The sequence below is a fragment of the Papio anubis genome, chromosome 16 (assembly GCF_008728515.1).
Source record: "Papio anubis isolate 15944 chromosome 16, Panubis1.0, whole genome shotgun sequence".
Classification (NCBI taxonomy): domain Eukaryota; kingdom Metazoa; phylum Chordata; class Mammalia; order Primates; family Cercopithecidae; genus Papio; species Papio anubis.
Window position 1 is genome coordinate 73,126,995 of NC_044991.1, and position 25,538 is coordinate 73,152,532.

At 53.5% G+C, this 25,538-nt stretch overlaps 1 protein-coding gene across 6 annotated transcripts; it reads right to left on the reverse strand.

Annotated features, from left to right (window-relative positions):
- Nucleotides 1–122: 122 nt before the first annotated feature.
- ZNF335 (zinc finger protein 335) lies at nucleotides 123–24,603 on the reverse strand. 6 transcript variants are annotated; one of them, XM_003904666.5, is made up of 28 exons: nucleotides 24,351–24,603; nucleotides 23,438–23,688; nucleotides 21,662–21,902; nucleotides 20,489–20,566; nucleotides 19,925–20,230; nucleotides 19,685–19,825; nucleotides 17,556–17,702; nucleotides 15,682–15,934; nucleotides 15,417–15,594; nucleotides 14,054–14,166; nucleotides 12,525–12,543; nucleotides 12,277–12,393; nucleotides 12,110–12,186; nucleotides 11,869–12,029; nucleotides 10,868–11,100; nucleotides 9,498–9,591; nucleotides 9,267–9,361; nucleotides 5,212–5,471; nucleotides 4,081–4,192; nucleotides 3,630–4,004; nucleotides 1,933–2,075; nucleotides 1,699–1,853; nucleotides 1,446–1,549; nucleotides 1,280–1,357; nucleotides 955–1,038; nucleotides 802–867; nucleotides 638–719; nucleotides 421–548 (listed from the first exon to the last, which is right to left on the reverse strand). In XM_003904666.5, the coding sequence occupies exons 2-28, from the start codon at nucleotides 23,636–23,638 to the stop codon at nucleotides 421–423; spliced, it is 4,041 nt and encodes a 1,346-aa protein (XP_003904715.2). In that variant the 5' UTR covers nucleotides 23,639–23,688; nucleotides 24,351–24,603. The 6 variants fall into 6 exon arrangements, 5 of the variants coding, with proteins under 5 accessions (XP_021776686.1, XP_021776685.1, XP_021776687.1 ...); XM_021920994.2 differs by lacking the exon at nucleotides 24,351–24,603 and having other exon boundaries at nucleotides 123–545; nucleotides 23,438–24,326; XM_021920993.2 differs by lacking the exon at nucleotides 24,351–24,603 and having other exon boundaries at nucleotides 123–548; nucleotides 19,685–19,822; nucleotides 23,438–24,325.
- Between the last annotated feature and the right edge of the window lie 935 nt (nucleotides 24,604–25,538).

Sequence of the window (25,538 nt, forward strand, 5' to 3'; positions counted from 1 at the left end):
CCCTGCTGGTGGATCACTGGACTTAGAGAGGTAGGGCAGGGCAGGTCATGCTGTGGAGCCAGACAGCCTCCACCTCAAAAGATCTGGCCTGGTTCAGGCTGCAGCAGCAAGCAGACAAAGTAAGCTGTTCAGGACTGGACTCCAGTCCCTTTATTGAGACTGAGAGGCCAGTGGGTCCACCCAAACAAAAATAAATTTCTATCCCAAAGCCTGCCTGCAGGCTGGGGCACCCAGCACGTCTTGGCCGGGGCCCATGGCTGCCCCTAACCCCAACAGCACAGGTCTGGCTCCCTAGGAATGAGAGGATGCTGGCTGTCCAGTATCTGGAGATACTAAATGAAGAGGGAGGTGAGTCCTGGTGGCCCCCCACCCCCGGGAGGGCTGGCCTCAAATCCATGATCTGTGTCGGGCCCTCAAGGCTCAGTCATCGGCCAGGGTGATGACGTCGTACTCGATGCCCTGGTGCTGCAGCTGTTGAATGTGTTCAGGCACTGCCTCCTCTGTGCCAAACAGGCCTTGGGCTTGGGCCATGGCAGCATCAGCCACTGCTGCCAGGGGAGGGGAAAGTATGGTGAGCTAGAGGCTCAGGAGCTGGGTCTAAACCCAGCCCTGTGCTCCTCAGGGTCCAGCTCCATACCTGTTACAGCCGAGTGTGCTGCAGCCTCAAGTTGAGCCTGTGTGACAAGCTGCTGGCCTGGGGACACAGGCACATACTGGATCTGGAGGGGAAAAGCTGATAAGATGCTGGCCTGCAGAAACCCTGCCTGTGCCCCAGGTCTCCCTGTCCTCCCAGGGCCCTACCTGGGACTCCTGAAGGAACGGGGCTCCTTGTTCATACTGGATGTGTGTGATCTGGCCCTCCTGTACCTGCAGAGAGGAAGCCAAGCTGTGATTCTGGGAAGAGGTCATGCAGCCCTTCACCACACCCCACCCTCATCCCAGGGTGTGGTCTACCTGGATGTGATGGCCCTCGGGGACCACAACATATTCCTGGGGGAGCAGGTGCTGGACACCATCCTGGGAGATGATATACTGCACCTGTGGGCGGGGGGGAGGGTGGCAGTGGTGGCAAGGAGGCAGGTGCTGAGGCCTCGTTCTCCAGGAGCTCAGCTAAGAAGGCAGAGTGGAAGACTAGGAATAGCCACCAGCAACAATGCAGTTGTTGGCAAGCATGGACCCCAGGAGGGGTGGTTTGGAAAGTATCATTCCTCCCCAAGGTGGGTCTTTGGTTGGGAGGGTAGGTCACAGCTAAGGGCATCAACAGTAGCTAGCAGCTCACCTGGTTGTCGGAGGTCACCAGGTGCTGTACGGTCTGGCCATCTGCTGTGGTGATCTCTTGGATGTAGGTGGCTTCCTCCTGCCAGGACCAAGCCAGCTCTAGCCTCATTTCTCTACCCCAACCCCTGCCTGTCACTAGCCAGAGGGCCCCCAGTCCTGACTCTTACCTGATTAGTCACTGTCTGCTCCTGGGCAACAATGATATGTTCCTGGCCCAGTGCCTGCTGTAGCCGCTCTGGGCCCAGGACCCCGTGACTGGACTGGAGTGCAGCTGGGCAGAGAGGAGAGGATGCTCACGTGAGGTCCAGGAAAACCTGCAATGCCCCAGCCTCTACTGTGCCCAGAGGTGCCTTTTGGGGCAGTGGCCCAAGTCTCTGGATCTACCCTGGTGCCCACCCTGTGGCCCCAGGGGCAGCTCACTGTGCAGGGTGGCCAGTGTTTCGTCATCACTGTTCAGGATGATGGTCTGGGTTGGGGTCTGGGTAGCAGCCCGGGCTGTAGGGGTTCCTGACTTCCTCCCATCAGGACTGTGCAGCCGCTGGATATGGAACTTGAGGTGCCCGTTACGGTTGAAACTGAAGGGGATGAAAGGTGGCTCAGGTTAGCTCCATCATACATGCCCAGCGGTCCCCACCCATCGGTATGTGGCCTCACCGCTGCCCGCAGAGGTGGCATGCAAAAGGCTTCTCCTTGGTGTGAGTCAGCATGTGCCGCCGCAGGTCCTTCTTATTCTTGGAGGCGAAACTGCACTGGCTACACTGGTGGGGCCGCAGGCTTGAGTGCTGCGCCATGTGCGCCTGCAGAGGGCAGAGTTGGGGGCATCAGCTGGGTCAGGACAGATGGCAACAAATCCCCAGATCCCTGCCGACAGCTGGTCAGGGAACCAGGCAAAGCGGACCTCGGAAAACCAAAATCCTATGTACTAACAAGAAGCTGGGTGGAAAGGCCAAGTCAGATCCACATCTGGTGCTGCTGTGTCCTAAAAGTGAAAGGCCATGGGTTCCATCATTATTAGGTCAATTGGAAAATTTCAGTTTACCCATCTGTAACTTAGAGGTGTTGGATGAGGGGACCTGTGCAGGTCCCATCGGGCTTTTTTTTTTTTTTTTTTTTGAGACAGAGTTTTGCTCTTGTCGCCTAGAGGTGGAGTGCAGTGGCGTGATCTCAGCTCACCGCAACCTCTGCCTCCTGGGTTCAAGCGATTCTCCTGTCTCAGCCTCCCGAGTAGCAGGGATTACTGGCATGTGTCACCACGCCTGGCTAATTTTGTATTTTTAGTAGAGACGGGTTTTCTCCATGTTAGTCAGGCTGGTTTCAAACTCCCGACCTCAGGTGATCCACCCGCCTTGGCCTCCCAAAGTGCTGGCATTACAGGCATGAGCCACAGCGCCTGACCCACCCAGGCCCTGATTTTCTAGGGTTGAGGCCTGCCTGGCGGAGCCTCCACCTCTGCATCTGTAGGGGTGGGGCTCTAGGCCCTGCTTCCCTCTCTGACCTCTGGGGAGGATGCAGTGCGTGACTGGATCTGAAAACTGGAAATCCTCAGGCAAACAGGGAGGCCCCAAGCTGGGCTATGAACCTGCCCACTAGCCTTCTCCATGGTGGCTCCCCAACTACCTCAAACTTCTGTGCCCTCAGTATTCTAGACAAGTGGTCCCCAACCTTTTTGGCACCAGGGACTGGTTTTATGGGAGATAATTGTTTCACGGCATGTGCAGGGTGATGGTTTTGGGATGAAACTGTTGCACCTCAGATCATCAGATACTACTTAGATTCTTATAAGGAGTGTGTGATCTAGATCCCTTGTATGCACAGTTCACAATGGGGCTGTGCTCCTATGACACTCTAATGCAGCTGCTGTGACAGGAAGTGGAGCTCAGGCTAATGCTTGCCCACCTGCCGCTCACCTCCTATGTGGCCTGGTTCCTGACAAGCCATAGATGGCTACTGGTCTGTGGACCAGGGGTTGGGGAACCCTGTTCTAGACGTTCAAGTCTCCCTAGCCATGCCTCTGTCTCACACCTCTGTGCCTTTGCTCTTGGAGGCCCAGCTTGGCCATCCCTTCTGTGGCATTTTCCCCAGCACACTCAAGTTCAAATGACTTGCTCTCTGCCCTGCACCCTTGGTTCACACTCGGAACACTGTCTGGCATTAGTCACATTGTGTCTGGTTTGCCTCCCTACCAGACCAGGCTCCCTGAGAGCTGGGACCTTGCTGAGTCATCTCTGACCAATCTCATCCACTCAGAGGGGGGCAAAGGATCTGGTTTGAAAGGGCACTCATTAAAGGTTTGTTATACAAATGTGTGGCCCAATGAATGACAGCAGAGACACAGGAGCGCCAGCACCTACCCGGACCTCAGGCCACTGGCGGGCACTGAAGGGGCAGTCAGGGCACTTGAAGGCACCAGGCCCAGCATGGGCCCGCTTGTGACTCTCCATCTCAGCTCGGCCAGGGAAGGCCTCGGCACAGATCTTGCAGGAAAACTTCTTTGATGCTGCAGTGGCTGCACACGGCGGTGAGGGGGGCACTGCCAGGCCCAGGGCTTTGCTGGTTGCAGGAGGTGGGGAGGCAGAGCTCGGGGGGTCCCCTACACGGTGGGTGTTGGCTGGAGATGGAGGCTCAGGGCCATCTCTAGGCAGCCCCCCACACTGCAGCAGGGGCCATTTGGCACCAGAGGCCAGAGCATCTGGACTTGGGAAGGAGATGGAGCCATCTGCGGTGAGCTGTGGAGAGACAGGGAGCATGAGGTGCTGAGAAGGGGAGGGAGGTAGAGGAGTGGTTGGCATCCCCAAGCCTCACCTCAATGTGGTGCAACTGGGTACCATCAGTAGCCATGATGTAGTGGGTGCCAGCTTCTTTTAGGGTGTCACTCACAACCACAGTCTGGGCTGCCTCTCCTGAGGGTTCCTCGCTGTGGGCACGGAGAAGGTTCTAGGAGAAGATGGAGGGCCACAGGAGCCCCCTTCCCCAAGCAACAGGCATCAACTGAGGGATGACTGTCACCAAAGATGGACTCAAGTCAGAAGGGCCTAGGGTTCAACTGTGGCTCTGCCCTGTTACCAAATGACCCTCTACCGTCTCTCTTGTAAATGATTACAACTCAAGCATAGGTCCTTCTCAAAAACGGGTCATCCTTGTCCTCCTTGGTAAACATGGCAAGGTGGGGGGCACACAGTGAGGCAGAGGGGTCCAACCCAAGTCTGGCCAAGTTGAGCAGGACAGGGGGACCAGGCCAACCAGTAGCAAATGGTGAATCCACCACTAGGAGCTAGTGGAGGAGGCAAGGCTAACAACGACCTGTTGCCTAAGAGTAGAGAGCAAATGCTGAGACTGGCTGCCCAGGTGCTGGCCAAGGGCATGGGCCCGGGGATCCTGACTCCCAGCCCAGCTGAACAATTTGGCACTTGGATTCAGGGCTTCCTCAGATGGCCTAAGAGTTTGGTGAACATAAACATGCCTGCCCAAGCTCATTCATTGTAGGGAAGCCAAGTGCAGGAGCCAGGCCTCAATGCTGGTAAAGAGGCCTGAGCTGCTTTGGAATGTCAGAACTGGAGAACACCTGGGATCACTCAAGAAGAGCACTTGGCATGGGAACCAAAGGGACCAGGGTTCAAATCTTACCTACTGCGTGTGTGGTTTCAGGCTGGTCACTTAACCTCCCTGGCCCATTTCGTCATTTGTAAAACAAGGGAAATCTGGATCTCATGGGAATGGCTTAGGTCCCATCATGACTGCCAAGTGCTTGGAACATGTAAGTGGCTAAAAAATGGTAGCTCCTGACCTCCTGAGAAGGGTAGACTCCACCACCAATCACTTGATGTGTACTGGGATTTTTGCCTCCTGCCAACTAGGCTTGGGTGGGGCCCAAATCGAACTGACCGACCACACCTACAAAAAGCTGAAAGGGGCCTTGCAGGCAGCAGGTCTCACCTGTAAGGTGTGCCAGGAGCTGATGTCCCCTCCTCCATAGGGGGTGCCGTGATGACACTGTAGCCAGTCCCACCAAATGGACCAGGTGCCAGGGTGATCTGTGGTAGGTCAGGAGGGCCTAGCTGGCTCTCGGCTGCCGCACCGCCCCCCGGCTCTGCCACATGGAGGGTGACCACCTGTGGAGTGGCACCTTCAGGGGAGGGCTGCCCACCAGGGGATGCTAACCCTGCTTCCACGTCCTCCGACTTCACCACGGCCACCTGCAACAGCACCAGGGGGCAGGATGGGAGGCATCTGTGGCAGAGAAGCAGGTATGCAAGATGCCTCTCCCATCTCAGTGTCCCAGATGCACCCACACACTCTAGTCAGACCAGTACTGCCACCGCTCATTTGAATAATCCAAGTTCTTTCTAAAATATACTCCGGCTTTCCAAATCCCACTCAGCAACTGGAAATAGACCAACAGGAATAGGGCAGAGCAGTTGTGCCCCCCACAAACATTCGGCAATGTCTGGAGACATTTCTTATCACAGCAGAAGGGGGATGGTACCGGCATGTAGTGGGGAGAGGCCAGGGATGCTGCTGAATATCCCATAATGCACAGAACTGCCCCACCACACAATAGTATCTGCCTCAACATGCCAATAGTGCTGCAGTCAAGAAATACTGGGGATAACTGACACTTAGAAAAAAAGCTCCAGTGTACATCTTATTCTATAGCTGGCTTCAAATGGGTTGAAGATTAAAATGTAATAAATAAAACTTTAAATATATTAAAAGAAAATGTAGGTAAGTATTTTAGAATTGGGGTGGGGAGATTTTTCTAATCATGACAATAGAAAAACACATACAGGACACAAACGGGTGCTTTAGAAAAGGAATACAATGGTCTCTGAACATACAGAGAGAAGTTCAATATCATTTACGGTCACACAACTTTTTTTTTTCTTTGAGACTGGGTATTGCTCAGGCTGGAGTGCAGTGGTGTGATTATAGCTCACTGCAGCCTCAACCTGCTGGGCTCAAGCGATCCTCCCACCTCAGCCTCTCAAGTAGCTGGTACTACAGGCATTCATTGTGACACCCGGCTAATTTTTTTTTTTTTTTTTTTTTTAAGAGACAGGGTTTCACCATGTTGTCCAGGCTGGTCTCAAACTCCTGGACTCAAGCAGCTCTCCTGCCTCGGCCTCCCAAAGTGCTGGGATTACAGGCGTAAGATTGGTAAAGATTTATAAAGACAGGCCTGGCATGTTGGCTCACGCCTGTAATCCCAGCACTTTGGAAGGTCGAGGCGGGTGGATCATGAGGTCAGGAAATTGAGATCATCCTGGCTAACACAGTGAAACCCCATCTCTACTAAAAATACAAAAACTAGCCGGGCCTGGTAGCGGTGCCTGTAGTCCCAGCTGCTCGGGAGGCTGAGGCAGGAGAACAGTGTGAACCCGGGAGGCAGAGGTTGCAGTGACCCGAGATCGCGCCACTGCACTCCAGCCTGGGCAACAGAGTGAGACTCCATCACCACCCCACCCCGCCAAAAAAAGATTTATAAAGATGGATAATACCCAGTGTATTGGCATGAATGCGGGAAAATATACCCTACTGGTGGCCATGTATACCGGCATATCTTTTTACAAGGCTTCGCACCATACCCTCTGACCCACTAATAATTCTTGTAGGAGGCTTTTTAAAAATACTACAAAAATGTTGGCTGGGCACGGTTGCTCACGCCTGTAATCCTGGCACTTTGGGAGGCCAAGGCAGGCAGATCACTTGAGGTCAGGAGTTTGAAACTAGCCTGGTCGGCCGGGCGCGGTGGCTCAAGCCTGTAATCCCAGCACTTTGGGAGGCCGAGACGGGCGGATCACGAGGTCAGGAGATCGAGACCATCCTGGCGAACACGGTGAAACCCCGTCTCTACTAAAAAAATACAAAAAACTAGCCGGGCGAGGCGGCGGGCGCCTGTAGTCCCAGCTACTCGGGAGGCTGAGGCAGGAGAATGGCGGGAACCCGGGAGGCGGAGCTTGCAGTGAGCTGAGATCTGGCCACTGCACTCCAGCCCGGGTGACAGAGCCAGACTCCGTCTCAAAAAAAAAAAAGAAACTAGCCTGGCCAACATGATGAAACCCTGTCCCTACTAAAAATGCAAAAAAGTAGCCGGGTGTGGTGGCATGCACCTGTAATCCCAGCAAGTCAGGCAGCTGAGGCAGGAGAATCATTTGAACCCAGGAGGCGGAGGTTGCAGGGAGCCAACATCACGCCACTTCACTCCAGCCTGGGTGACAAAGTGAGACTCCATCTCAAAAAAAAAAAAAAAAAGTTTATGAGCACTGAAAATATATGTACAGTGAAGCACTGCTTGAATCAACATAAAATGAAAGAACCCCAGCCAATAAAGGACTAAACTATAGCTGAGAACATCCATGTGATGGAATGATACAGAGATGCAAGATGGAGATCTTAGGAGAATGAGGGTAACTGCAGGTGCTGGCCAGGCCATGCATCACACGCTGTTAAGTGAAAGATGACGCTGAGAAGCAGCAATAATGTGATCCCAATTTTTAAGGAACAAAGGTCTAGGTGTTCGTATGAGCATGAACAAAGCCCTGAAGAAATTCTTCTGAACCCATTTACTGGGTATCTGAGGGGAGGGGAGAAATGCCAAGGACTTTCACCTTTTACTGAAACATTTTCTAATGTTCACTGTGTTTCTTTCTTTTTTTTTTTTTTTAACATGGAGTTTTGCTCTTGTTGCCCAGGCTGGAGTGCAATAGTGCAATCTGGGCTCACTGTAACCTCCGCCTCCCAGGTTCAAGTGATTCTCCTGCCTCAGCCTCCCGAGTGGCTGGGATTATTACAGAGATGTGCCACCACACCCGGCTAATTTTGTATTTTTAGTAGAGACGGGGTTTCTCCGTGTTGGTCAGGCTGGTCTTGAACTCCTCACCTCAGGTGATCCACCCACCTTGGCCTCCCAAAGTGCTGGGATTACAGGCGTGAGCTACCATGCCAGGCCCGTTTTGTTTTTTACAAGCATGTGCTTTTGTAAGCAGAAAAACTACCACATGAGATTGGCATGGGAACAGGAAACAAATCAATAGAACAGAACTGAAGCCTAGAAACAGATTCCTACATATTTGGGAATCTAGTATATGAGGAGGACACTTCAAACCACAGGGGAAGATACCACACCGGATGACTTCTGGAAAAAAAATCCATCCCTACCTTTCTGCATACATCAGAAATAAATTCCAGGTGGAGAAAGATTTAAGTGTAAAAAAATAAACCCTAAGAAAAAAATATAAATGAATGTTTATATAATCTTGGGATACAAGCTGAAGTCTTTCTAGGGATGACACCAAAGACAAAACTATAAAAGACTGATAAACTTTCCTATCTAAAAATGTAAAACTTCTATACATCCCTAATTGCCATGAACTAAACTCTATGAAGATTTCTGGAATTTATCATTTTAAAAACACTCTCCATCTTCTCATGAGGCTAAGAAACAGGAGGGGCTAATAAACTTCCCTCTGCCTTGGAGACCAGGCCAGATGTGAAGTGGGGGGCAGGGAGGGGCAAAGGTGCGGAACTTGGGGAGGTCCAAGACGCCTGGAACTCAAGAGAATGGTCTGATCTGGAGGAAGCCCTGGGGTCTGCAGGCTGTGGGAGGTGTCCTGGAATGAGGGCACTCTTTTGGATGGAAAAGCTAGTTCAGACCCCTGTGGGGGTACCCACAGGCACATGGTGGCTGCAGAGGTGGGAGGAAGACAAAATAAGAACAGGGCCCAGATGCCACAGGGCCAGTGTGTACTGTTCCACCTGGCAGGTCACCAGTGATTCCGGAGAATGGACGGGAGACCCCGTGGCCTCCCTGGCAAAGCCTGTTCCTCTCTGTATTTGCCCACCAGACTTCAGCGGATCTGTCTCCTCCACTTCCCTGGAGTTCCCAAGGGTGGGGCAGCTCTGATACACTGTTGTCCTCTAGTCCCAGTGTCCAGTGCAGGGCTGGGTACCTGCGGAAGCTGGGAAGGGGAACAGGTTCCCAGGTAACTCACCTGCAGGGCTGTGCCCCCCAGTTCCCGCTGGGCACTCATGTTCAGCAGAAGATCCAAGGCTGTCTGCGTGGCCATCGCTGTCGACTCCTCGGCTCCTGGGTGGGGTGGGATCTAAGCCTGACAAAGTGCTAGAAAACTGGCACCCAATACCACCCCCTCTCCATCTTCTAGCCACCACCAGCACGCCTGCCCCTGCCCCACTCAGAGCTCCTGTCCTCCCACAGAGCTCACCTTGCTGGTAGATGATGGTGGCGCCGCCCAGGGTGTCAGGACAGAGCAGTGAGGGAGCCTCAGATGACTGGAAAGGTGTCGCCTCTGGGGGTATCTATGGGGTGGACATATGCCCACGCCTGAGAGGGGCCGGCCCAGATTCAAGTGCCATTTACCAAGCGCCTCTGATCTGCCAGACATTTTACATCTGTTGGCTTGTTTTATCTTCATAACCACTTTTCTTTTTTTTTTTTTGGAGACGGAGTCTCCCTCTGTCATGCAGGCTGGAGTACAATGGCACAATCTCGGCTCACTACAACCTCTGACCCCTGGGTTCAAGTGATTCTTGTGTCTCAGCCTCCTGAATAGCTGGGATTACACGTGCCCGCCACCCGGCCCAGCTGATTTTTATATTTTTAGTAGAGATGGGGTTTCTCCATGTTCGTTGGCTGGTTTCAAACTCTTGATTCAAGTGATCCACCCGCCTCAGCCTCCCAAAGTGCTGGGATTACAGGCGTGAGCCAGGACACCCAGCCCATAACCACTTTTCAAAATATACCAGCTCAGTGCTACAGATGAACCCACTAAGGCTCAGAGAGGTGAAGTGGCTGGCCAAGAATCCCACTCCTAATACATAGCAGGGTGAGGGCTTGAACCCATGACTGTGTGATTCCAGGGCCTGTGATCTACCAGCATGTCATGTGGTCCATGTTTCTGGGGATACTGTGTCTGCTCACATGGCAGAGACTGCTAGCTACCTATCCTGAATCCATCCTCCTCTTCCTTCTTGCTAATAGAACTCTGATTTTCACCAGGGTGGCAATGTACCCAGCTCCAAGACATTTGTCAGCCCCCCTTGCAGCTAGGTAAAGTGTGGCCACATGACTAAGCAACGATCTTCAGGTGAAGTTCATGAGGAATGATGGAGAGATGGCAGATATCCTTTTTGCCTCTCCCCCATCCCTTCCTCCTGCTTCCTGCCTGGGATGTGGCTGGGAAGGCTGATGTTCCTGCAGCTATACCGGACCATGAGGCAACTACAAAGATGAAAGTCATAGGCCTAAGATGACTGGACAAAGATATGGAGAGCTTATTCCCTTCTGACTGTATAATCACCACACCAGCCCTAGACTGCTGACCTGTGGAATTCTCGTATAAGACAGAATAAAAAACTGTGGTCACAGTTAAGTTACTAGTATTTCCATTCTCTATTACTAGCACTAGAAAGCCACCCTTACTCTAAGCTTAGGGCTCGCATATGTTTGACTCAGCGAGTCTTTACCACAGTCTCAAGAGGCAGGTATTATTCTGTTGCACCTCAATGTGCAAATGATGCTGGGGTTGGGAGAAGCGGCCTCACTCTGTCATCCTGACCCATGCCCTGACCTTACCTCAGGAGGTCCTGGGGAGCTGGGAGGTGGTCCAGGGGCCACACTGTGCTGTTGCTTCAGCTCCTCAATCTGCTGCAGAGAGAAGAAGGGGCGACGGCGGGAGGGGGGCTCCTCAGGGTGGCGCCTCCCCCATTCCTCGAAGCTGCTTGCATGTCGGCACCGTACGTGCAGGCGTAGGTTCTTCTTGTGCCGTGTGCTGAAGTGGCAGTACTCACAGGCGAAGGGCTTGGCCCCTGGAGGCACATGTTGGGGCAAGCTTAAGTCTGTCCATCCCTGGCCTACCCCCTCCAGGAATCCTTTCTTGATCCTAAGGATCTCTCCAACTGACTCACTTCCAGAGATTCATTCCCATATGCTGGCGAACACATGCCACTGTCTGTTCTGGTAGCCCAGGACAGAAATGAATCAAGGCTGCCCTCTGCACTCAACAGCCTTCCTGTGCATGCCTATTTGCAAGGTCATGTGACTACAAGCTCCTCCTGCGGGTCATCACAGGACTCTGGCTAACGGAACCCCTGGCTCCTTTTCTCTAATCGCCCCTAGTGTGCTGACCAGGTAGCTAAGCACCAAAGAAACAATGTTTGCAGTGCAGCTTCTGTGGGCCAAGCCAATGGCATTGCTTCTGCAGCTTCATCTGCCAAGACAGGGCCTAGAAGAGCCTCCTCTCCAGCCCCAGTGCCAGCACACACAGGGCTCAAGGAACAAATGGAGCTTACTTTCATCATAGTCATATGGCAGGCACTTCTGATTCCCCCATTTCATAAATATGGAAGGCTCAAAGAGGGCAAGTGACCGGCCCAGAGCCATCTAGAGAACAATTGGCCAAGCGGGCACCTGGGCTCAGGTTAGGGTAAATACGCCCATGGGAAACTCTCTTTACACTTCAAGCACTTGGGCTGTTCTGTGGCTACCGAGGGGGAAGAGGATGGGAGCTAAGCCTCTGATCAGGGGCAGAGGGAGCTGAGGGCTGGTGAGTGGGACTGGGGTGCAACCAGCCTGACCTGTGTGCTTAACAGCCACATGGGACAGCAGGAAGTCCTCTCGGAAGGTGCGGTAGGGACAAAAGCTGCATTTGAAGGGCTTGTCACTGACGTGGGACAACTGGTGGTTCAGCAGTGCCTTCTTGTCTTCACAAAGGAACTCACAGAACTCACACTTGAACCTGGAGGCAGTTAGAGGGAGGGAAGCTCAGTGATGCGCTGGGGACTGCTCCCGTCCCCAGGGGCCTCCGAGGGGATGTACCTGCGGTTGGCAACAGCCTGGATGTGTGTGAGCAGGTGCATTTTGAAGGTGTAGCGCTTCTTAAAGGACTTTCCACACTGTGAGGGGTGAAGAGCAGTGAGATGGCGATCACCCTCCATTACCCAGGGAAGGCCCTCCTCCCAGCCCCAGCCCTGGCTCCCACCCACCTTGTCACACATATGGGGCTTCTCAGTGCTGTGCGTCTTCATGTGCTGCGTGAGTCTTTTCTGCATGGGGTACACACGGCCACACACAGGGCAGGGGAAAGAGCTCAGCTTTGGAGTCTAGGAAGGCATAAGAAGGGGCCAGATGGAGAAAGAAGGGGAGGAGGGCGGATAAAACCTCCCCTCTCGTCCCCACCTCCACAAACAACCCCCAGGCAGGCTCCCTTCCCAGGCCAGCACCCCAGACTCACCGGATCTGGCCTCTTCTTCCTGGGGGGAAAAGGCCGAGGAGTTAGACCAGGGTTTCCCCAAACGCTCTTTAGACCCTCTCACACTGAACAGACCCAGTCTCAGCTCTGAGCCTACCCCCTGCCAAGGCCCCTTTCTTTTAGAACAGTGCTTCCCCAGCTGGAGTTCACTGGGGAAAATGCTAAGAGGCACGCTGAAAACAACATATTCTGCACTCAAATATATTTGTGAAATGGTACATTCTTTCTTTCTATCAATCACAAAATGTTATTTGCATATTAAAAGCTCTAAGGATCAGTTAAGGCCAGGAGTTTGAGACCAGCCTGTGCAACATAGCAAGACACTGTCTCTACAAAAAGAAATTAATAAATAATAAAAAATTAGCTGGGTGTGGTGGTTAGCACTTGTAGTTCCCAGTTACTCGGAAGGCTGAAGCAGGAAGATCGCTTAAGCCGGAAGATCGCTTAAGCCTGGGAGGCCGAGGCTGCAGTGAGCTGTAATTGTGCCACTCCACTCCAGACTAGGTGACAGAGTGAGACTCTGTCAGTCAGTCAATAAAAGCTCTAAGAAATTCGGCAGGAGGCTGGGCGCGGTGGCTCAAGCCTGTAATCCCAGCACTTTGGGAGGCCGAGACGGGCGGATCACGAGGTCAGGAGATCGAGACCATCCTGGCTAACGCGGTGAAACCCCGTCTCTACTAAAAAATACAAAAAACTAGGTGGGCGAGGTGGCGGGCACCTGTAGTCCCAGCTACTTGGGAGGCTGAAGCAGCAGAGTGGTGTAAACCCGGGAGGTGGAGCTTGCAGTGAGCTGAGATCCGGCCACTGCACCCCAGCCTGGGCGACAGAGCAAGACTCCGTCTCAAAAAAAAAAAAAAGAAATTCGGCAGGAAAGAGGTGTTGAACAGCTCTGCAAGCTGGTGATCCTACACTAATCTTACCTGGCCACAGAACCCCCCTTTTTTCTTTTCATTTTAAAAAAAGAAACCTCAAAGCATCTTGGGCTGGCTTTTCCACACACACAGCTGGAGCTGTCCCAGGGGATCTGTCTCCAACCTCTGCTCACACACCACCTCTCATGAAGCGAACTCCTACCTGAAGCTCCAGATCGACTTATAATCCTGTGAGCAATCATTAGGTGCCTAAGAACTTTTGTTTCTCTCTCTCAGGTGCACTCTCAGTCCTGTGAGAGATGAGGAGGATCTGGAGTCCAGAAGATCTTGGATCATTTACTCAACTTCTTTAGGTACATAATTTCCTTCAATCCCCTCAACAATTGCCCCCATTTGATGAGAAACTAAAGCTCACAAGAGGTAAGAGGCTGAGCTGGGGACCTCAAGGTCCTGGTACTGTCCTGTTCTAAGCCAAATGATCTGGGGTGAACTGCCTTTCTGCTCATGCCTGTAGTGTGCAGCAAATAGGGCTGGCTCAGAGCAGCAGTGCGGTAAGTGGGAACCATGGTTATCCTGGGCCTCCACTGCCCCACTCCACCTGGCGTCTCTCACCCAGGTCCCTCCCACCCCCATACTGACCGGTCTCGGCTGTGCACAGCGGCGTGCCGAATGACGTCCTTCCGGTAGACACTGGTGTAGCTGCACTCATCACACTTGTAGGGCTTGCTGCCCACGTGGTTGAACATGTGCTCCTGGGAGACAAACAAAAGGATAGTGGGCTGGGGCTTGGCCTCCTCTCCCATCCCCGTCCCTACCACACCTGTGGCCACAGCCTTAGGGTTGCCGCAGGAGCAGCTCACAGAACACAGGTGTGTGGACAACACACCCCGATGCAAGGGTCAAAGCCTAGGAAGGCCCGGGGACTCTCCCCAGCGAGAGCACCCACTCCGTGCTGGCTCACAACTTGACAGAGGAATCTAAGTCTCAGGGTGGAGGCATCTTGTGATGGCAGAGCTTGGAGCTGAAGGCAGGCAGCATGGCGCCACAGCCTCCACCTCTCCCACTGTGTCACAGGACATCCTCTCTGCAGAACCCAGAGAACAGCCCCAAGCACAGCGTGCACAGAGCACAGGGGCTCGTTCTGACCACCATGCCTGAAAGTTCCCTCTCCCACAGCTGCCAACTTGCACATTGGCCAGGCCGAGCCACGGTTTCCTGGGTCAGTAAAATGGGACTATGGACACCTACGACTTCACTGGGCTGCAACAAGGATTTAATTATCCAGTTACTGCATAAAAGGCTCAGGGCTGCTGCAGGCCACGTGGTAGCTTGCGTTAAGGAGAAAAAGGAACCGTGGTTTGTTTTTTTTCCCCCCGCTCTTGTTGCCCAGGCTGGAGTGCAGTGGTGTGGATCTTGGCTCACTGCAACCTCTGCCTCCCAGGTTCAAGCGATTCTCCTGCCTCAGCATCCCGAGTAGTTGGGATTACAGGCATGCACCACCATACCCAGCTAATTTTCTATTTTTAGTAGAGACGGGGTTCCTGCATGTTGGCCAGGCTGGTATCAAACTCCCGACCTCAGGTGATCCACCCGCCTCAGCCTCCCAAAGTGCTGGGATTACAGGCGTGAGCCACTGCTCCTGGCCTAAAAGGAACGCTTTTCTTGAGACACATGACTGCCATCTGCTGGAAATCTTTCTAACACATGGAATCAGATGAAAACAGTTTTACGGCGTCTGTGGTGGCGAAGATATGCTGCCGCTGTGCACTGTGCTGCCTGCAAAACTGCCCGCTGCAGCCTTCCCAGCACCTCCCCACATTCCTGCAGGCTCTGAGGAGCTGAGCGTTCTTCAGTGCACCAATGAGCCAGACACGCATCCTGAAGAGCAGCAGGATGGTGAGCCAGGATGCTCTGTGACTCCATTCTCCCTCAGTGGCACCAGCTGGCCTTTGCTTGCCTTCTTCACCCTCCCATAAGCCCCAAGCCTCTTTGGCTCCCGCACCTTGAGAGAGGACCAGCGGCGGGAACGATAGCTGCACTGCAGGCACTTGAAGAGCTGGGGATCGCCAGCCTCATGGGAGTTGACGTGGAAGCGCAGGTCCTCGTGGGACAGAAAGCGAGAACCACAGATGCGGCACAGGAAGGGCCTCAAAAGCGGTTTGGGCGACTTGTAATAGTACCTGCAGGAAGAGGGTGTTGGGGAAAGGTCTGGTGGGGTTGGTGGCTTAACCACACACCTGCCCCACCCTCACCTCTGCTCCACATACTTGCGGTATTTCTTGCCTAGGAAGCGCCTGGAAGGTCGACCTCGGCGCCGGGGTGGAGTGTCATGCTCATCCGGGCAGGAGGGAGCTGCGTTCTCTGCATCTGACTGGCTCACACCAGCTTCCACAGGGGTCCTGCTTGCCTTGCCCATGGCCACCAGGTGTCCTGGGCCTGAGGAGCTGGGAGCCTCGGGATCCTGTGGCTCTGGAGGGCTCTGTCCACTCTGGGAACTCACTAGAGGCTCTCCTTCCACACCTGCCATGGACATGCCAGGTCACAAGCCAGCCACTGACACACCAGGACAGACGTGGACAAGTGGGCCAGAGGCCAGCCAAAATATCCTCCTACCCAATCATCACAGACCACTGATGGGTGCATCGAGTCACATGACACAGACAGCCTTTGGTTAGAGGGCAGCGTGGATCCTACCGCCCAACAGCCGACATTCTGTCAGCATGGTAGGACCTGGCCTGGATTAGAGCAGCGGCGAGAGCTGGGACTTTCTAGTCAGGAGACCTGGGTTCCAGGCACAGCTGTCACTGATGTGCTGTGCACCCACAGGCAAAGCCATTCCTTTCCCGGAGTCTCATTTGCCCCATTTATCCAAGGGAGGCCAGAATGGCAGCTTTGGTGACTTCACAGAACATTCTAAGGCTTGGAAAGCAACAGCAGTGCTTTAACACTGGCATTCCCTAGGGAGGTCAGGCAGCTGGCGAGGGCTGATGGGAGGGAAGGAGGGAGAAGACGTGACTTCCGTGCTTGCAAACCATTTGAAGTTTGGACGATCTAAATCTGTTACCTCTTCAAAAACATCGACAGTATTTAAATATTAAATATGTACTAGAAAAATTAACAATACAGACAATGCAGGTAACATTCTGTTTCTTGACTGGGTTATACAGGTGCTTGGTTACACAGATGTGTGCACCTTGTGAAAACTCATTGACCTAGGCAGAATATGTGTAACTTTCCGTACATATATGCCTCAGTAAAAAGGCCTTTTTGAAATAGAAACTAAAGAATAAAATAGGCCAGGTGCGGTGGCTCACACCTGTAATCCCAGCACTTTAGAAGGCTGAGGTGGGCGGATCACCTGAGGTCAGGAGTTTGAGACCAGCCTGGCCAATATGGTGAAACCCTGTCTCTACTAAAAAATTAGCTGGTGTGGTGATGGGCGCCTGTAATCCCAGCTACTCAAGGCTGAGGTACGAGAATCGCTTGAACTTGGGAGGCGAGGGTTGCAGTGAGCCGAGATCATGACACTGCACTCCAGCCTGGGCAACAGTGAAACTCCGTCTCAAAAACAAATAATAGTAATAATACAACAATTCTCCAACCATAAACAGCTGCCATTGTACTCTTTTGTGTGTATTTAACCCTTAAGCAATCCTAATAAGCATGCTGCTATAACCTCCATGCATAAATAAAGGGACTGGAGATTTAAGCTCCAAGTCACACAGACTGCAGGCGGCAGAGCTGGTGCTCACACCATGGCTGGGTCCTTCCTGTCCCCCAGCCATTAATGCTCTGAACCAGGGCTCCTCTGATAGTCCCAGGCCTCAGACTGACTTCTCTCTTCTTATTTCAGTCATATTTAAAATTTATCTTATTCAGTGATAAAGACCCAAATTTCTCTTTTGCTATGACAAATTGTGGTGAAAGGCATTTCCATAAAGCTGAGATAGATTCCTGAGTCAAGGTTTCTTGAGCTTGAGTCTTTGAGGGCTTTCCCCTTTCCCAGGAGGCCTGCAGGTGACCTGGTTTGAGACAGCTGCCCTGCAGGGCACACTCAATCCCCAGAACTCCACAGAGACAAGCAGGGAGTGAGGCCACTCCTGACCCACCCACACGAGCCCCTCCCAAGACCAAACCTCACCATCTGGGAGGTCTGAGATCTCCAGGCGGGGCAGCTTCCGGGGCCGGCCAGGTCTCCTTCGGGGCCTTGGGGTACTGGGGGTGGGGCGCTGGAGCCGAAGCTGCCGGCCTCGGGGCTCATCCTCAGCTGGATTATAGTCGCTATCCTCTGTGGGGGACAGTAAAGTTGGTGAACAGTGGCAGGACCTGCCCTTTCAGCCCTAACCCCCTTCCCAGCTCACTTCCCCACCCCTGTGTACACTCCTCCTCTGAGCCCACAGTGATGCTTCCTCCAGAAAGCCCTCCTGGTCTCCTCTGGCTGACTTGGCGTTCCTGCCCTGAGCCCCTGAAGTTCTTTCTCTACCCTTCCTGGCACCTACCACTAGCTCATAAAGCACCTTCATGTGAATAGGGAAAAGGCACCCCTTCCTCCAGACAGTGTACAGCCAGTTAGAAAAAAGTTTAAATAAACATTAAAGTCCACAAACTCTACGGCGGCCCTATCCAAAACAGCTGCCACCGGCCGTTATGTAGCTATTGAGCCCTTGAAATATGCCTAGTCCAAACTGAGATATAATTAAGTGTAAAATAATGAATTTCAAAAAATTGGTATTAAAAAACTCACCAACAATTTTATTTATTTATTTATTTATTGCATTTTTAGCAGAGATGGGGTTTCACTGTGTTAGCCAGGATGGTCTCGATCTCCTGACCTCGTGATCCGTCTGCCTCAGCCTCCCAAAGTGCTGGGCTTACAGGCGTGAGCCACCGTGCCCGGCCAAAACACTAATTGTTATAATGACAGCATACTGAAATATTTTAGGGCCAGGCACAGCAGCTCACACCTGTAATCCCAGTGCTTTGGAAGGCTGAGGTGGGAGGACTGTTTGAGGACAGGAGTTTGAGACCAGCCTGGGCAACTCAGCAAGACAATTTCTTGGCTGGGCGCGGTGGCTCAAGCCTGTAATCCCAGCACTTTGGGAGTCCGAGACGGGCATCCTGGCTAACACGGTGAAACCCCGTCTCTACTAAAAAATACAACAAACTAGCGGGGCAAGGTGGCGGGCGCCTATAGTCCCAGCTACTCGGGAGGCTGAGGCAGGAGAATGGCGTGAACCCGGGAGGCGGAGCTTGCAGTGAGCTGAGATCCGGTCACTGCACTCCAGCCTGGGCGACAGAGCAAGACTCCGTCTCAAAAAAAAAGACAATTTATTTTTCTTTCTTTTTTTTTTTTTTTTTGAGACGGAGTCTTGCTCTGTCACCCAGGCTGGAGTGCAGTGGCTCGATCTCGACTCACTGCAAACTCCACCTCCCAGGTTCAAGTGATTATCCTGCCTCGGCTTCCCAAGTAGTTGGGATTACAGGTGCCCACCACCACACCCACCTAATTTTTTGTATTTTTAGTAAAGACGGGGTTTCACCATGTTGGCTAGGCTGGTCTTGAACTCCTGACCTCATGTGATCCGCCGCCTCAGCCTCCCAAAGTGCTGGGATTACAGGCGTGAACCACCACGCCCAGTATTTCTTTTTTTCGTTTTTTTAAGACAGGGTCTCGCTCTGTCGCCCAGGCTGGAGTGCAGTGGCACAATTACAGTTCACTGCAGTCTTGACCTCCTGGGCTCAAGTGATCCTCCCAAGTAACTGAGACTACAGGCACATACCACTCCGGCCTAATTTTTGCATTTTTCATAGAGATGGGGTTTCGCCATGTAGTCCAGGTTGGGCGACCCCGTTTCCACAAAAACTAAAAAATTAGCCAGGCATGCTGGCAGGCACCTGCAGCCCTAGCTACTCGGGAGGCTGAGATGGGAAGATGGCTTGAGCTCAGGAATTCAAGGTAACAGTAAGCAACAATCATGATGCTACATTCCAGCCTGAGCAACAGGGCGAGGACCTTCTCTCACACCTTTATTTGTATTCTATTTCTGTGGTGCAATTGTGAACAGGGCCCCCTGTGCTCTTTTCCAGTGTGCAGCCTGCACAACTGTACACAAAGGTCCTGGTCCCAGAGCACAACCTCCTCTGTCTTATACTGGAGGGACCTATGGATATGTCTATGCCAGTTCCCCTTTACTGGCCCTCCAAGTGAAAGCTCAGTGAGTATGTCTAGATGGGCGTAGGGATGGCAGGCCTAGAAACCATGGTGCCTACCCTCCAGGTCATCAATGGCTCCAGCGTCTACAATGTCGTCATCGTCCTCCTCCTCCGGTCCCTCTTCCTCTTGGGTCTTGGTGGAGGTGCTCCACTTCCGTAGACGTCCTTTTTTACCAGATGCTGCTGTGGCTGCTGCTACTGGGGGTGGGGGGAGGGTAAGACAAGCTTGCCATGTCTGGCTCCCAGCACCCCACCCCCACCCATGCAGTCCAAGCAGGTAGGCTGCTACTGAGGCACCTGGACGGAAGTGGCGCTCCCGCATGTGGCGCAGCAGTGTGGCCTTGGTGCTGCTCCGGTACTGGCACATCTTGCACTTGAACTGCTGCACCACCACCACCTCCATCATGGCCTCCAGGCTCTGCAGGTCTGGTTCTTCAGCACCAGAGGCTGGAGGCAGCTGCACCGGGGAGCTGGGCCCACCCTGTGCCTCCTCAGGTGGCTCCAGGCATGTGGATGTGGATGTGGGGCCATCTGCCAGGGCCTCAATGGCTGCCAGGCTGTGGGCCAAGGTGGAACTGGACATTGGTGATGTCATGGGGGCTCCTAGGGGTAGGTGAGGCAATTGGTGGGCGGTTACATGGAGGGCAGCACTGGCCGTGAGCTGTAGCTACCCCTCCTAGGCAGACCCAGGGAGTGCAGAACCAAATTCCCCACCAGAGGCCACCCAGTCAGTAGGAAAACTGAGACCCAGAGCCGTGGATACCCTGCCAGGGCCACAGAGGAAATCCGCAGCAGAGCCTGTCCTCATCTATCCCCCTGCCCACTGCAGGTCTTCCCTGATTCTGGCACCCGGGGTCTTACCATCATCTGGGCCCTGCAGGATCAGGTACCTCGTGGTCTCGGCCCCGCCATCCTCGGCACTGGTCACAGTGATGCAGCCTGGGCAGAGTTGGGGAAGGGTCACACCTCCTGGGGAGGGGTTCCCAGCAACAGGCCCAGCCCCATGGGCCCCACTTTGGTCTGTGAGCAGGGCTGGTCCACACTCATTCTGGCTCCCATGTGTGACTGCAAACCAGCTGTGTCGCCCCCTGAGCCTCAGCTGACTTCCTTGGCAGGGCTGTCTGGAGGTCTAGTGTGACAAGCTGACTCAGCAGCTGGCCCACACTTACACAAGATGCCACAGCTACACCAGCTGCCCAGGCTTTGACCACCAAACCTGAAAAGTCCTCCTTCCTCTCCAAACTTCTCAAAGTAAAGGACGAGCTCCTGCACCACTTTCTTAGGGCTAGCTTCCCAGACTATCCTAGGGCTTTTTGAGGTACTATAGTCTCTATAAATATCATTAACAAAAAGTGGGTACAGCACCATGTGTCATGGCTCATGCCTGTAATCCCAATACTTTGGGAGGATGAGGCAGGAGAAGTGCTTGAACTCAGAAGTTCAAGAAAAGCCTGGCCAACCCAGCAAAAAGGTGGTGTGCACCTGTAATCCCAGCTACCCTGGCGGCCGAGGCAGAGAATCCCTTGAGCCCAAGAGTCTGAGGTTGCAGCGCACTATGATTGCACCACTGCTCTCCAGCCTGGGTGACACGGCTCTTGAGTCAGACTGTCTGAGCTCATGGCCCGACACCCCACACTGCTTGCTGGTGACAGTGGGTAACTTATGTATGTCCTCAGTGCCTCATATTTTTCATGTGGACTGTGAACATAACATTCTTTACCTTTTGGGGTTATTAGGAGGATTAAATGAGCTACTGTATGTAAAGTTTAGAACAGTCCTGGGCACAAGGTAAGCAATAACAGTTTATATTATTTATTGAGATGAGAGTCTGTCGTGTGCCAGGCGCTATGCTGAGAACCTTATCGTGTTGTCTCATTAAATCCTCATTTACCACCGTGAGACAGGGGTGACTGTTTCCACTCTGCACATTCCGCATGGGAAAGTAATTTGCCTGAGTTCATGCAGCTAGGGTGGGCACAGCTGGCTGCAGGACACTGCAGGGAAACCCCTGTGGGGCTCCACTGCCTGACTCACTCTGGATGAGGTCGGGCCCGATGGTGGACTCGATGATCTTGTCGATGGCTGAGCCCAGGTCCGAGGAGGAAGCTGTGCAGTCGGATACCAGCATGTTGGGGTCTGGGAGTGCACTAGAGTGCACAAGTGCTGGGGGACCGCCTGTCACCCCTGCCACTGGCCCATGGGACACAGATGATGAATCAGGGAGGTAGCCATTAGGCAGGGGGTCTGCGCTCGAGCTGCTCTCGGATACCTCCTCCTGAGGGGCATGAAACAGGGAGGTAAGAAGTTTAGCAGCAGGGTACGGGGCAGGGCAGCCTGCTAACTCCCACCTGCTAGACAGAGCTCTCTGGCCCAAGGACATGGTCAGTGGAGCCACTCATGCCCTCAGCCCCACTGAGGACCAGTGACAGAGGCCCTCCAATCACAGAGTCCCCCCAGGAAAAAGTCACAGGGTCCCTGGATCTCATCACGGGATACCCCAAAATAAGGGAAGGGACTCCTAAGCCACAGCCAGGGTCTACACCACAGCCAGGGGGAGCTATTGTCATTGGGCTTTTGCATAAATTATTCCCTCTGCCTGAAACTCTTCCCAGCATCACCCTATGGCTAAATCTTACCCAGCCTTCTCACCACCATTTAGCTAGTACCTCTTCTAGGAAGTCAATGCTGACTTTGAGGCCAAGTCAGGACTTCTTCACCCTCAGTGCTGCAGCTGCCTGTGTCCCCAGCACCACACCACTGTGGGGTTCATCGTGCCTTGTAACAGCCTCCCTGCCAGACTGTGCCCTCCACAAGGGCCTGGAACAAACTTGTCTTTTCCCCTGCTGTATCTCCAGGGCCCAGCACATGCTGAGCACATGGTAGGCCCCCATCTCTGCTGAACTAATGAAACCCCAGGACCCCAAAGTGATGACCACTGCTGTGCACTTCTATCACGTGATATACTGAATATGATCATTATCTTGCAGATAAGAATGGCTAATACATGTATTGAGTGCTTACAATGTGCTGAGCACTGTTTTAATTATTAGCTTTGCATACGTTAATTTATTTCATCCTCACAAAAACTCTATAAGGCAGGTCTATTTACCATTCCCACTTTACAGATGAGGAAACAGAGCTAGATGTTGGGTAGCTTGCTCAAGATCACACGGTTTGGAAGTGGCACAGCCAGGAGGAGACGGTTTACAAAATGTTTGCAAGAGGATGTCTGGTGGGAGCTCACAAGCACCTTTGAAAGCAAGTATTTCTGCTCTACTTTAGCCAGGAGACTGAGGCTCAAAGAGGTCTCCCAGTAAACTGGAGGCAGGACCCGGTCTTAACCCAGGACACCTGCCCTTTTTTTTTTGTTTTTTTCGGTAGAGATGAGGTCTCGCTATGTTGCCCAAGCTGGTCTCCAACTCCTGGGCTCCAGTGATCCTCCCACCTCAGTCTTCCAAAGTGCTGGGATTACAGGCAACGAGCTACCACGCCTGGCCTAGACATCTGCCTCTCAAAGTGTGAGGGCTGTGGGTACTATAGTAGCTAAGACCACAGCCTAGATTTGAATCCTGGCTCTCTCTGCACTCGGTAGGTACCTCGGCATCCTTTTCTATAAGATGTGGAGAAAAATGGTATGTGTCTTAGAAGGTATGAAGCCCCCATTTTAGGGGCTTGGCTTGGTGCCTGGCTCACAGTAAACCAGAAACACCAAGTATTAGCTACAAACAAGCCTTGCTGTTTCCTCTTGGCTGTCAGGCACTGATGCTCGCGGTCCTTGCCTCCACCCACGCCGTCCAGCCCGGTCTATACCTGAGAGCGGCTGCCGCGGTCCGAGCTTTGCCCCACGCCAGAGTCATCGGCCTCTGCCTGCCCCGGGGCGGCCGCGGCGTCGCTGCTGTCGGCCGACACGGCTTCCGAGGTGCCCACATCCAGGCCGCTCTCAGAGGGCTCCTCGGGCCGGCCAGGCCCAGGGGCCGCGTCGCTGCTGCTCTCCACCTCGTTCTCCTCCATCGGATCAGCGGGCTGCCTGACAGCGTGGCGTAGGGTCTGGGGACTTCACTCTGCGAAGAGAGGTGACCGTGGCTGGAACAAGTGGGCCATCTCCCCAGCCCCGGCAACCGCAGCCCACCCAGCTGCACCCCTGCGCCCATTTTGCAGATGCAAAAACTGAGTCTCCGACGGGGCGGGGCTTCCTGGTGTATTGCGAGGGGAGCTCGGGACAAACTTGACGGAGAAGCTGTGCTTCCCAGGCTAAGGCCCTTCCCGTGAGGGTGGTCAATGGCTGGTAATCTTGACCCTTTCCCTCGCCCCCACGATTCTCGTGGAGCGTTTCTCTCTGTGAGTCCTATCCGGGCTCCGTGGTTCAGCCCTTCAGCCCCCGCGTCCCCCCGGGTTGCAGGGTCGGTGGTACAGCCCGCTGGCCCCCTGGGTCAGTGGTTCGCTCCCCCCGGGTTCCCCTGTGGAGGGGGCTGACAGCGACGGTCTCGGGGCCTGGCGACTTGGGGCTGTCCCCGGCGCTGCCTGTGCTCCAGGCCCGACGCCATCTTGTGGTGGCGCCGGGTTTCCGCTCAGGCAAGTGCGAGAGCGACTAAAGGGCCTGGGACCCCGGGGCCCTGTTCGGACAGCCCCGCCGGCCCGGGAACTCGCCTCCGGGTAACCTCGCAGTGTGACCTCACTCCACGGCAGGGTACGGTGGGGCCGCCTGACTCTACCCGAAGCTCACCTGAGGCTTTCGTAGCCACGTTCCTCTCTGACTCCGGCATCGACGAGGTCGCCATCCTCTTTCCCCCGCTGCGGAGGAACCCATCGGCCTATTGTAGGCCGGAACTACTTCTCCCGCTGGCCCCGGGAAAGACACATTTTCAGTGTTCCGGAAGGTCGCTCCGAGGCCTCAAAACCATAATCGGGTCTGAAGAGACTCTGAGATTTTATACGTCGGCTAGTATTTGGCATGGGGCCCACTATGGGTTGGGGACTACTTTATCTCCTGGCGGAGTGTTACATAGGAGTGGTTGTGACGTCATTCTGGGTCCCTTCCTGGGCCGCAGGGTTGGGCGCGGTGAATGCGGGCCCAGCTCTCTTGGGGCGTGGCTCCCGATGGCTTGGCCGCGCCCATCCTACAACAGCCTTGAAGAGCGGTGGCTGCGGGTGGCTTTGGCTTGGCAAAAGAGGAGTTTTTGTTGTCAGTCATTTTACTTGACTCATGACCTGTTACTTAGCGCGCTTCTGCAGCCTAGTCGATCTCTGTCCGTTAGGTTTGATGTGTTTTGTTGGGAAGGGAATGTATAATTATTGTTGTACAGATAGGGAAACTGAGGTGTGGGTATGGGAAGGGCTGGTCCAAAATCACATCCAGTGAAGGGGACTCAGGAGCCAAGTACGGATGGCAGGGGTCGGGGAAATGGAGGAAGTTAATGCTTGTCCCTTAGGGTTGTATACATATTTGTTAACATTAATAGAGCTGAGGCCGGGCGCTGTGGCTCACGCCTGTAATTCCAACACTTTGGGACGCCAATGCGGGAGAATCGCTTGATCCCAGGAGTTCCAAACCAGCCTGGGCAAAAGAGCGAGACCCCATCTCTACAAAAAAAAAAAATTAACCAGTCATGGTGGTGCGTGCCTATAATCCTAGTTGCTCCGGAGGCTGAGGTGGGAGGATCGCTTGAGTCTGGGAGGTTGAGGCTGCAGCGAGCCGTGATCACACCACTGCACTTCAGCCTGGGCTACAGAGCGAGACCCTGTTTTAAAAATTAAATAAATACAAGTCAACTACCTATCCTTTAAAAGTGGAGAAAGAAAAAAAATTTAATTTAAAGTCTGCTGAAGTCTGCTGCCTTTAAGGTATGTCCTTCTTCCGGAATGCCTGAAATGTTACCTTCTGTTAATTAAGACTTTTTTAGCAGTTTGCAGT